This window comes from Boleophthalmus pectinirostris, unplaced genomic scaffold, assembly GCF_026225935.1.
Source record: "Boleophthalmus pectinirostris isolate CB_2022bp ecotype Guang Dong unplaced genomic scaffold, ASM2622593v1 HiC_scaffold_7, whole genome shotgun sequence".
In the NCBI taxonomy this organism is placed as follows: Eukaryota; Metazoa; Chordata; class Actinopteri; order Gobiiformes; family Gobiidae; genus Boleophthalmus; species Boleophthalmus pectinirostris.
The window spans coordinates 5817005-5829108 of NW_026571473.1; the positions used below are offsets into that span (position 1 = coordinate 5817005).

The following is a 12104-nucleotide window of genomic DNA, read 5'->3' on the forward strand; positions in this document are numbered from 1 at the left end:
ACGACTTTTCAAAACTATGAAGCCTCATCGCTTAAATCTCACGGAGTTATATAATCTCTGAAAAGTTTCACGTGAACCATCTCCAACACGATAGAAGTGCAGAACAGACTCACCATCAGCTGCACATCCTCTGTCACAAAAAGAACGCACATATTCCACCGAGTTGTGTCCTTTAGTCCTACAGAAGCTGAACCACATCAGCGCACAAGGAGCAAGCAGTTTTTTTCTGCGCTTACAGTTTATGCAAATGAGCCATGTGGTTTTAAGTTTTGTTTCTGTAAAATGTAAACAAATGTGCACAAAGCTGCAGTAAACACATTATTACTCAATGTATATTTGAGTGGTCCTCATAAGAAATAAAACAACAAACTTCTTTCTATAAATTATCCCCCCACATTCACATTCATAATCCACATTCACCAAGACAGGGAGGCAACGCTGGGCGAGTTATGCCACGGTCTGCCAATGGATCGTGGGCTAAGTGTCATCTGTTTGTTTCACTTAATGCGCCTTATAATCCAGTGCGCCTTATGTATGAAAATAGACGAAAGAATTCAACATTATTGATATTGCCCCTTATAATCCGGTGCGCCTTATAGTCCGAAAAAAACTGTATTTACAAAAACATATCTGGAGTTGTGTTTTGTTTTATTCAGACATGTCTAACGCACAAACCTTGAATATTTAGGCTCTTCTTTTATGTGTTCTTATAGTCCAAAAAATATGGTACTTAAAATTAACTTAGCACAAGATAAAGGGTACATTTGAGCGATAATGTAAAATAAACCATGATAATGATTTTTAAAAATCTGTATTTATGTGACCTAAGAGAGTGTATAACCTGACATAAAGTATGTTTCTTAATGATAACGTAAAATCATGTAAAATAGTGATATTTACCTGCCATTGAGGGGTCATTACCTGACAAAGAGTGTGCATTTCTGAATGGTAATGCAAAAGTAAACTGTGATAATGTAAAATAAACAGAGGCTACCTGATACAGAGGGTGTGTATTAAAATTAACTTGTAAAACGCACAAGATATAACAGAACAAAAAATAGAAATAAACAATTAAACACACAGGTAACAAAACACAGCTGTTTGACTGGACGGCTTCAGAATGATATATGTATGTACAGTGTATGCTGCTAATGCGCTCATATGAATCATAGACACTAATGAAACATACTGTCTGAGATAAATCTTAAGAGGCCTCATTACTGCACGGGGCCCAGGGCGATCACGTGCTCTGCTTATTCTAATGCAACACCCCAAGTTATAGCGTCTTATATGAAATACATCATCTGCCAAGCACTGATTTAAAATATATTTGTTAGTTTTACAATAAGAGGGGCATGTTTGGTAAAGGGCTGACACGTGAAACACAATAAAAAAGACGAGGCGCTAACAGAGCCGTGCTGACTTCACACGTTCGCAAACACGGCGACGCTGACAGATGCACAAAACATTTAGTTAAAGAAAAATATGCCGAGGGAAGCAAACGGATTGAATTTGATATCTAGTGAAAATGTGAATAAACAGTGGTTACCTGACATAAAGCACAAGTTTCTGATTGATAATGTAAAAAAATATGCAAGCCATGTTTCTCAGTAATAATGTAACAAAGCTGGTTACCTAACATAAAGCGTGCATTTCTGATTGATAATGTAAAATAAAACATATTACCTGACAGAGTGTGCTGCTTTAAGTGATAATGTAAATAAAAAAATCTGTGGTCACCTAACCTGATTGAGAATGTACACAAATTATACATATACCATATTTGTCAGTGATAATGTAACAAAGCTAGGCAACTAACATCCAGGGTGCGTTTCAAAGTGTAAATGTAAAATAATGTTGGTTAACTCTTTTAGTGACATAAAGTCTGTGTTTCTGATTATGAAAATATGTCATGTTTCTCAGTGATAATGCAAAAAAGTGATTACCTGACATAGAGGGTGCATATCTGAATGTTAATGTAAAATAAACAGAGGCTACCTGACATAGAGAGTGCAATCCTGAGCAATAACATAAATAAAGGGTACATTTGAGTGATAATGTAAAAAAATAAAAAAAATAAAAATAACTGTGATAATGTAAATAAATAAATAAATAAATAAATAATATATATATATATATATATAAATAAATAAATAAATATAAATAAATATAAATATATATATATATATATATATATATATATATATATATATATATATATATTATATATATTATATATATATATATATATATATATATATATATATATATATATATATATATATAAATATATAATATATATATAATAAAAAATTGAGCAGCTGGTTAGCTCAATTGGGAAGTCACTGGACTTTCACATGGGAGACCCGGGTTCAAATCCCCCCTCTGACGGGGCAGGGGGGACAATGAGCTAACCAGTGTGGGTCCTTGGGCAAGACCCTTCGTGCTACTGCCCACCTCATACAATGATGAGAGAGAAAGAAACGTATGACATGCCGGCTCAGATGTCGCCCGGCCAAACAAGGTCTGCATCAGGTGCTGGGGAACCAGGGCACCTTGATGAAAAATGGGCTACTGAAACACGGCGGAAATGGGCGAGATGCGAGAACAAGGCTCTGTTGGAATGCTACTACTACAGTAACCCTAGGCAGAGGGGTTACATGAACAGGATGTGGGAGAAATGGTTATTACGATACCCACAGTCCAAGCTAACGGCCAAACAACTAGTAGCTCAGTGTTCCAACATCCACAAACGGCAACTGCTATCACAACTAGAGATTGATGAGGTACAACACAAATGCCACGGCAAGGGGGAACCAGTGTGCCAGGTCAGAGGGGAGTTGACACCAACTCCCCAACCAGAGATTGGGTACGAAACCCCAATAAGTATCACGCTGAGCGAGGCAGCAACTGACCTGAAAGATAAGATCATGGCCCGAATGAACACAAGGCAACCCCGATGCCGGTTACAGAGGCTATGTGAAGTACCATCTGAAAGTCTCCTAGACGATGTGAATGCAGCACTGACAGTGATCCCTACCACAACAATCACTGAAACCAATGAGCTGATATACACTTCAGCAGCAGTGATCCTACATGTGTTGGGCTATAAGAGCAACCATGGGAGCCATGCGATACAATACCCACCATGGCAAAGACGGTTAGAGGCTAAAATCAAGGAGGTGCGGAGAGAAGTGAGCCAACTGTCAGAGGCCCAGAAAGGTGCAATGAAAAAGCAAGTGCCCAAGAGGTACAACCAGTTGCCCATACCTGAAGCACTCGAAACTGCCAAACAAAGGCTCCAAGCCTTGGCCAGCCGCCTAAAGAGGTACACACGAGATAACGAGGCCAGACGAATAAACCGGCTGTTCGCAACACAACCGGCGAAAGTGTACGCTCAGTGGCAGGGTAATAACAGCAGAGCATACCCACCAAGGCTGGAGACTGAGAGGTACTGGAAAGGCATATGGGAAAGGGAGGCATCACATAACACCGATGCACAGTGGCTGGTGGATCTGAGAGAAGACCACAGCAACCTCCCTGAACAGAATCCAGTCACCATCACAGTGGCAGACATCCAGGGAAGAGTCTCAGGTATGAAAAACTGGACCGCACCGGGCCCGGACATGATCCATGCGTACTGGCTAAAGAAGCTCACTGCCAGAACCAGCTGCTAAGGGATGGGACTCACCCTGAATGGTTAACCCAAGGGCGTACGATCCTGATCCTAAAGGATCCTTCAAAGGGTGCAGTCCCATCCAACTATCGGCCAATAACCTGTCTCTCCACAACATGGAAGCTCATGTCAGGCATCATTGCGGCTAAGATAAGTGGGCACATGAATCAATACATGAGTGCAGCAACAGAAGGGTATCGGCAAAAACACCAGGGGAGCCAAACACCAACTCCTGGTTGACCGAACAGTCGCCCGCGACTGCAGAACCCGTAAGACCAACCTGTGCAACCTGGATTGATTACAAGAAAGCCTACGATTCAATGCCACACACATGGATCACTGAGTGCTTGAAGCTGTACAATATCAACAGGACTCTAAGGGCGTTCATTGCGAACTCGATGCGGTTGTGGAAAACCACCCTTGAAGCCAAGGGGAAGCCACTTGCACATGTGTCCATCAAATGTGGCATATACCAAGGAGACTCACTGTCCCCACTACTGTTCTGCATAGGCCTGAACCCTCTCAGCCAAATAATCGACCGCACTGGCTATGGATACCGACTCAGAAACGGGGCCACCATCAGTCACCTAGTCTACATGGATGACATCAAGCTGTACGCTAAGAGTGAGCGAGACATTGACTCACTGATCCACACCACAAGGATCTACAGTACAGACATTGGGATGTCATTTGGGCTTGAGAAATGTAGCAGGATGGTGACAAAGAGAGGGAAGGTAGTCCACACAGAGGGGGTGTCACTCCCAGAGGGAACAATAGCAGATGTTGAGGACAGTTACAAGTACCTTGGTATCCCACAAGCAAGTGGCAACCTCGAAGAGGCAACAAGGAAAGCGGCTACGGCCAAATACCTGCAAAGAGTGAGGCAAGTCAAGTCCTTAGAAGCCAGCTCAATGGCAAGAACAAGGTGCAGGCAATCAACAGCTACGCCCTGCCAGTGATCAGATACCCTGCAGGGATTGTAAGCTGGCCAAAGGAGGAGATACAGACCACAGATGTTAAGACACGAAAGCTCCTGACCATGCATGGAGGGTTCCATCCCAAATCCAGCACCCTGAGACTGTACGCAGGCCGGAAGGAAGGGGGCCGAGGACTAGTGAGTGTGGGAACCACTGTCCAGGATGAAACATCCAAGCTCCTTGAGTACATCAAGGACAAGGCCCCGGCAGATGAGGTGCTCAGAGAATGTCTCAGACAGTGGGGTCCAGAGGAAGAGGTGCTGGAGGGACCATCATGGCAGGACAAACCCCTACATGGGGCGTACCACCGGAACATAACTGAAGTGGCTGATATCAAGAAATCCTACCAATGGCTTGAGAGGGCTGGTCTGAAGGACAGCACAGAGGCACTGATCCTGGCTGCTCAGGAGCAGGTCCTGGGCACTCGAGCAATAGAGGCCCAGAGCTACCACACCAGACAAGACCCACGGTGTAGACTGTGCAAAGAGGCTCCTGAGACAGTCCAGCACATAACTGCGGGGTGTAAGATGCTGGCAGGGAAAGCATACATGGAGCGACATAACCAAGTGGCGGGCATAGTGTACAGAAACATCTGTGCAGAGTACGGGCTGGAGACCCCAGGATCAAGGTGGGAAACACCTCCAAAGGTTGTGGAGAATGACCGAGCCAAGATCCTGTGGGACTTCCAGATACAGACTGACAGAATGGTGATGGCGAACCAACCAGACATAGTGGTGGTGGATAAGAAACAGAGCAGAGCCGTGGTGGTGGACATCGCAATACCAAGCGATGGTAATATCAGGAAAAAGGAACACGAGAAGCTAGAGAAATACCAGGGGCTCAAGGAAGAGCTGGAGAGAGCCTGGAAAGTAAAGGCATCAGTGGTGCCTGTGGTGATCGGACACTCGGGGCTGTAACCCCCAAACTGGAAGAGTGGCTACAACAGATACCGGGAAAAACAACGGACATCTCAGTCCAGAAAAGTGCAGTACTGGGAACAGCAAAGATACTGCGCAGAACTCTCAAGCTCCCAGGCCTCTGGTAGAGGACCCGAGCTCAATGAGGGTGAGAGAGACCAACCACCATGGAAGGTGAGAAACACATTTTTTTATATATATATATATATATTACCTGTCATAGTGTGTGTTTGTTCATGATAATGTAAAACAATCTGTGATAATGTAAAATAGTGTCTTTATCTGCCATAGAGGGAGCATTACCTGACAATGATAATGTATAATAATAATAATAACAATAATAATAATCATAATCATAAACAGTGATAATGTAAAATAAACAGATACTACCTGACAAAGAGGGTGTGTTTCTGAGTGGTAAAATAAATAAAGGGTGCATTTGAGTGCTAATGTAAAAATAATTTGTGACTATGTAAAATAGTGATCTTAATCTGCCATAGAGAGAGCCGTACCTGGCATAGACGGTGTGTTTATTGAGTGACAATATAAAATAAACTGTGATAATGTAAAATAAACAGCGGTTACCTGACACAGAGCATATGTTTATTGAGTTATAATGTAAAATAAAGAGTGGTTACCTGACACAGGGTGTGCGTTTCTGAATGATAATGTGAAAATAAACAGTGATGATGTAAAATAAACAGTAGTTACCTGACATAGAGTGTGCATTTCTGAATGAGAATGTAAAAATAAACAGTGATGATGTAAAATAAACAGTGGTTACCTGACATAGAGAGTGCGTTTCTGAGTGGAGCGCAGAGACGTGGAGCTGGAGCTGATGCTGCTCGTCATCATCTGCTCCCTCAGGTCATGGATCTTTGCCTCGAACCGGCTGTACTCTAAAACACAGAACACAAAACAACATAAGAAATGTTATTTTAATATTTTATAAAAAATAATCAATACCAGTTATTCAATACACAAACATTTTGTACAGTCTTTTTTCAATAACAAACCATCCCACATGAAAGTCACTGGAATGTTATGTTCCAAATTCAGGTAAATATCACTGAGAAATTCACTTGTCAGGTAGTATTTTGGTAGTATTACACAGCTGTACATGCAATGAAAACACACTACAAATACATATATTTACAGCATATAAAGTATTACATGGTAACAGTAAAAATGTATATAGCAGTGTAAGCCCGGGTCTTCTTTGTCACACTGTTTTTGTGTCCTTAGGCAAGACACTTAACCTACTTTGAAAATGTAACATTACTGTATAATTAGTGGTGGACCAGAGGCACAGAATGGCACCCACGCCTTAAACTGACTTCCCCAGGACGAGTGTGGCAGTAGAATATAGCTCGGCACCTCAGTGTGGCAGTCAGAGAAGTGAATGAATATTGTACCAAAATGTTGATTGTGTTGGAAAATTATAGACAAGAGGCAATTAAGACAATTCACACAACTCCAAAAGCTGTTAAAAATCTGAATGCTGTGTTTTTCATTTGATGTTTTTAATTGAGAAACAGCCCCGTTCAAACACTCTGCTTTGAGCCATAGTTCTGCAGTCTGTTTGATGTGAATACTAACTACCCTTACATCAGACTTACACTATTACAACAGGCATTTACACGCAAAACAAGACACTCAAATGCAGGGGTGACTTTTGAACACTATTCTGTAGCCATAACCTGCGCTGTGGTGTTTTCATGCTGTTTTCATTCATAATTGATTTGAAACAGTTATTAGAACTTAATTATTCATTTGTCAACAGATAAACAGAAGAAACAGAATCCACAAGAGAGATAAGTCACACAAACATATTAAACTGTAATTGGTTCTTGCTACATGAGTCAAAATTACTTGTACAACATCTGGGGGTAAAGCAGTGTATTCTAATCCCAATCCGAAATACTCAGATATTTTGCTATACAACCCAAACCCAAAACAAAGTTGTTGGTAAATGGTCATACTTTTATACGCCGCTTTTCCAATTCACGGCACTCAAAGCTCTTTACATCACAGAACCATTCACCCATTCACACGCGCACTCACACACAAGTGTACACAGACACTAGTGCATATTTGAGTCGTTTTCGTTGTGGATGCAGTGTCCGTCCACACTAATCCGACTGAAAACGGCTCCAAAGACGGAACGACCTGGTGCCGCAAGCTCCCACGAATTCATCTGAGTACAGATCTGATCCGGCACTGTGTGGACGCCTGAAAACGTCCATACACTGGTGTAGGTCAATGTGCCGCAAAGTAATTCACCGCCAAAATGCTAAGAGGCTAGAATATATGTCCATTCATATATATACGGTCTGTGTGTACGACCTGCAGATGTATAATCTCTGAAAAGTTTAATATGAACCATCTCCAACGTGACAGAAGCACAGAACAGACTCACCATCAGCAGAACACCCCTCTGTCACAGAAAGAACACTCATATTCCACTGAGTCGTGTCCTTTATTCCAACAGAAGCTGAACCACATCAGCGCACAATAGCGAGCTGTTTTTTGAGCACTTAGTTTATGCAAATTAGCCATACGGTTTTAAGTTTAATTTCTGTAAAACATAAACAAATATGTGCAAAGCTGTGTGGATAGGGAAGGCTTGCGGACACAGAAACGACATGTATGGACGCAAATCATTTCTGATACGGCGATTGGTTTCAGTGTAAACGTAGCCTAGCGGGCGATGTGGGTTAAGTGTCTTGCCCAAGGACACAACAACAGCATTCATCTGTGGGAGCTGGAATCGCACTGTCAACCTGTGGGCTAGTTAATCTGACCAATTTACGTCGAGAGCGAGATTGGAACCGCCAACGTTCAGATCAGCTTCCTGTCAGGTACAACATTTTGAAGTCTTTTTCCCCCCGTTCAAAAGATATAATATTTCATTTTAAATTGCTCATCGCTACGACAACGGTCACAATTTATCATCATTCTGAAACTCATGGATAGCTGCAGATCTAACAGGCAGCGGATCATTTTTCATCTGTGCCAAATTGGTCACGCTACTCTGCTGAAATCCTACGCGTTTCGCCGATTAAGAAAATAAAATGGGAGAACGAAATAAGCACAGAGCAGTGGGCGTGTACAGGTAGTGGTACAAATGGAGGTCAAACTGAGCGATGACGTCTTTAATGCAGGACAATACAGACTCCTCAAACATGCATGAATCACTCGAAACACAACTTTGAGTGACTAAATGAGAACGGAAACAATTATAAGATGGCTAAAAGCTCTGAAGAGTAATTTTGCACAACATGTCTCCTTTAATGTGTTCGCTGGTAAAATGAAAGTTAAATTTGAGAACTTTTTAATGTGTAACTCATCACCATGTTCTTAAAGTACCCATTAGTCGAAGCCCAAACACAATCAGAACTTAAAGGTGCATTGAGCAGGGCCATCTATTAGGGCTTGTCTTTTTGTTTTTTCCTAGAATGTTCCATGGTATGACATTAAACACATCTATCTAATAGGGATGTAACGATATCCAAATCTCTCTGTACAATATTATCACGATATGCATTTCACGGTACGATATTTATTGTGATATTTTGAAGAGGCTAGGACGTTTCTGCTTTTAAAATACCTTGACAAGATTTTGGTGGGAGTTATTTCTGTCATAATCCCAAGAATTCAAGTAAAAACCATATTTCTTCATGTTGTCTGCACTGAAATGAATCATGTGATATGTAGTTTCCGATGTTCAGAAGCTGTTGCCACTGTAAAACCATGCAATTCAGACGTGAGACTTCTGACAATACAATATCTCAATATTTCGGTGATCGTTACATCCCTACAATCTAACATTTATTCATTATGGGTGTTTCTATTGCTCAAAAATACGATAATTCTCCCTGTGAATTGGATTGCCTCTCCACAGATCTGACCTGTAATGTAGCCTATAGTTTAGTTTGTTTTTTTTTGTTTTTTTTTCAGATTTACTTTTTATTGAAAAAGCAGATTACACCTTGCAATGTGTAAAATGAAATCACACATTCCTGCTTTTACATTTTTAAAACATGTACAAACTCAGAACAGGTTGGGGAACCAGGGAACCTCTTTCACAATTTAAAAGAATATTGCAACTATGAAGTAGTTTTATATGAAGTCTGATCTCACCGGCTTTATATGCTCTGTCCATTTAGACCACAGCTTGTAAAATACGTCCAGCTGCACTTTCAGTAAAAATGAAACCTTTTCCATTGTGTAGATCTCTTGCACAATGTCAATCCAGTTCTCAATTGTTGGCCGCTCAGGTTTAAGCCACTTCCTTGTTATTGCCTTTTTACTCGCTGCCATTAGAATATGGAGTAATCTCTTGTTTGTATTTTTAAGTATGTCTAATATTAAGTTTAAAGTAATTAAAGTTTCAAATGATAGGGGGAAAACAAATGAAAAAACATTTAGCAGATGTTGATGAATCTCTGAGCAGTATTCTTGGATGAGCCCACATTCCCTAAAAATATGGAAATGATTAGCACCGTCATTACCACATCTCCAGCAGGTATCACCTATTCCTTGGTATCTCTTTTGTACTGGTGTAATAAAAGATCTCATTAGGTTTTTACATTTGACCCTGTTGAGATCCACTGGATTTGACATATGTGCTGTATAATCATCTTCCACCATTGTAAACTTTGAGATAGATAGCTTTAATCTCTACCGTGGAACATTCTAGACAAAGCAATAACATCACCATGAAGAAAAGCAGGTCATGGATCCTCCACCTGAAAAGTTATGCAATGCACCTTTAACAAAATTTCAACTTAATTAAACCTCCTGCTGCTATTAGAAAGTACAAGTATGTTGTGTAAAGTGTAAACCGCAGACAGGATGTGCTGCTGTTCGTTGGTGTCAGTGACAACAGTATAAAGCGTACGAGCTGATGATGTAGAGAGCTCTTGTCTGCCTCTGGTGCAGCGTTCACTTCAAACCCATTTCACAAGAGGCTGTGAAAATGTCAGAGCTCCTCTTTAATTATGAATGAGAACAGTTTACGGAAATGCACCAAGGACAGCAGGCTACAAGGGAAGTCCTCACTGTTGTACATAAAGGTGCATGACGTAACTTTTCTGCCGGAGGGCTGCCTAGAATGTTCCACAGTATGGCATTTAATTTATCTATCATCATGGAGACAAAAAGATGACAGCACCAGGCCAAGGTTTAGGTCAGATCTGTAGAGGATATGGCTCTTAAATTGGAGATGTTATTGCTATGTCTTGAAATGTTCCACAGTATGACATCTGAGGCCCTGTCCACACTAGTACGTATTAGAGTTGTTTTCGTTGTGGATGCAGTGTTCATCCACACTAATCCAATGGAAAACAGCTCCAGAGATGGAACGATGTGGTGCCGCCAGCTCCCACGAATTCATTTGAGTACGAATCTGATCCGGCACTGTGTGGGCGACTGAAAACACTGATATGCTGGCATAGGTCTATGCGGCGCAAAGTAATTCACCACCAAAATGCTATGAGGCTAAAATATATATCCATTCATATATACGGTCTATGTGTATGACCTGCAGACGTATAATCTCTAAAAAGCTTAACATGAACCATGTCCAATGTGATAGAAGCACAGAACAGGCTCACCATCAGCAGAACACCCCTGTGTCACAGAAAGAACAAATGAGCCATGTGGTTTTAAGTTTTGTTTCTGTAAAACGTAAACAAATATGCTCAAAGCTGTGTGGATAGGGAAGACTAGCAGACACAGAAACAACGTGTGTGGATGCAAATAGTTTCCGATATGGTGATTCGTTTCAGTGTAAATGTAGGCTGACTTGCAGTAAGAACGCATGCAAAAAAGCAAAAAACATATAATAAAACTCAATCAAACTTACATGAAGATTAGAAGGTCACCATCTGTAATTGGAATGACCGTCCTGGCCCGGTTGCATTCTCACATAACACCACTAGATGCTATCTACATTACTTACCATATCATACAAACTTTATTTATAAAGCACTTTAAAAACTTTACAGCTGGCCAAAGTGTTGTACACAAACAGGATAGACAAGCACAAAAAAGATGTGTTTTTAGGACAGTCTCCGCCTGTCTAATCTCTTACTTCTTATGTTATATTTTATTTATTTTATTAATATTGATCTAGAACAACTTTTTTCATTGGTGCTAAAATGGGTATGTAACTCTGTCAAGTCCAGTCACTGATTAAGCAAATAAAATTGGAGAATGAAGTAAGTACATCACAGAAGTTGTGTTTCAGGGAAATGATGAAAATGGAGGTTGATCAGAGTAATGACGTCTTGAATACAGGAGAATAAAGATTACTCAGACATGCATGAATCGTTCTAAATACAACTTCGATAGGTAAATAAAAAGGGAAGACAACTGAAACATGGTTCAAAGCTCTGAAAAGTCCATTTGGCAAAATATGTCCTCAAGTGAAAGGCTTATTCAATTCTAAAAATACTTTGTTGTAATACCTGTCTGTGAAAAAATTAAAAAAATTCCTCAAGTCATTTGAAAGCAAGCTGTGTTTCCTTG

The 12104-nt window shown here is 40.7% G+C and overlaps 1 protein-coding gene across 3 annotated transcripts in view; it reads right to left on the bottom strand.

Annotated features, from left to right (window-relative positions):
- The window catches only part of LOC110164226 (disks large homolog 1-like), a 406356-nt gene that overhangs the window by 35722 nt on the left and 358530 nt on the right, over positions 1 to 12104 (bottom strand). For all 3 annotated transcript variants that reach the window (XM_055165342.1, XM_055165341.1, XM_055165340.1), the window contains one exon: positions 6355 to 6469. In XM_055165342.1, the coding sequence (XP_055021317.1) occupies positions 6355 to 6469 (115 nt within the window). The remainder of the gene's footprint in view (positions 1 to 6354; positions 6470 to 12104) is intronic.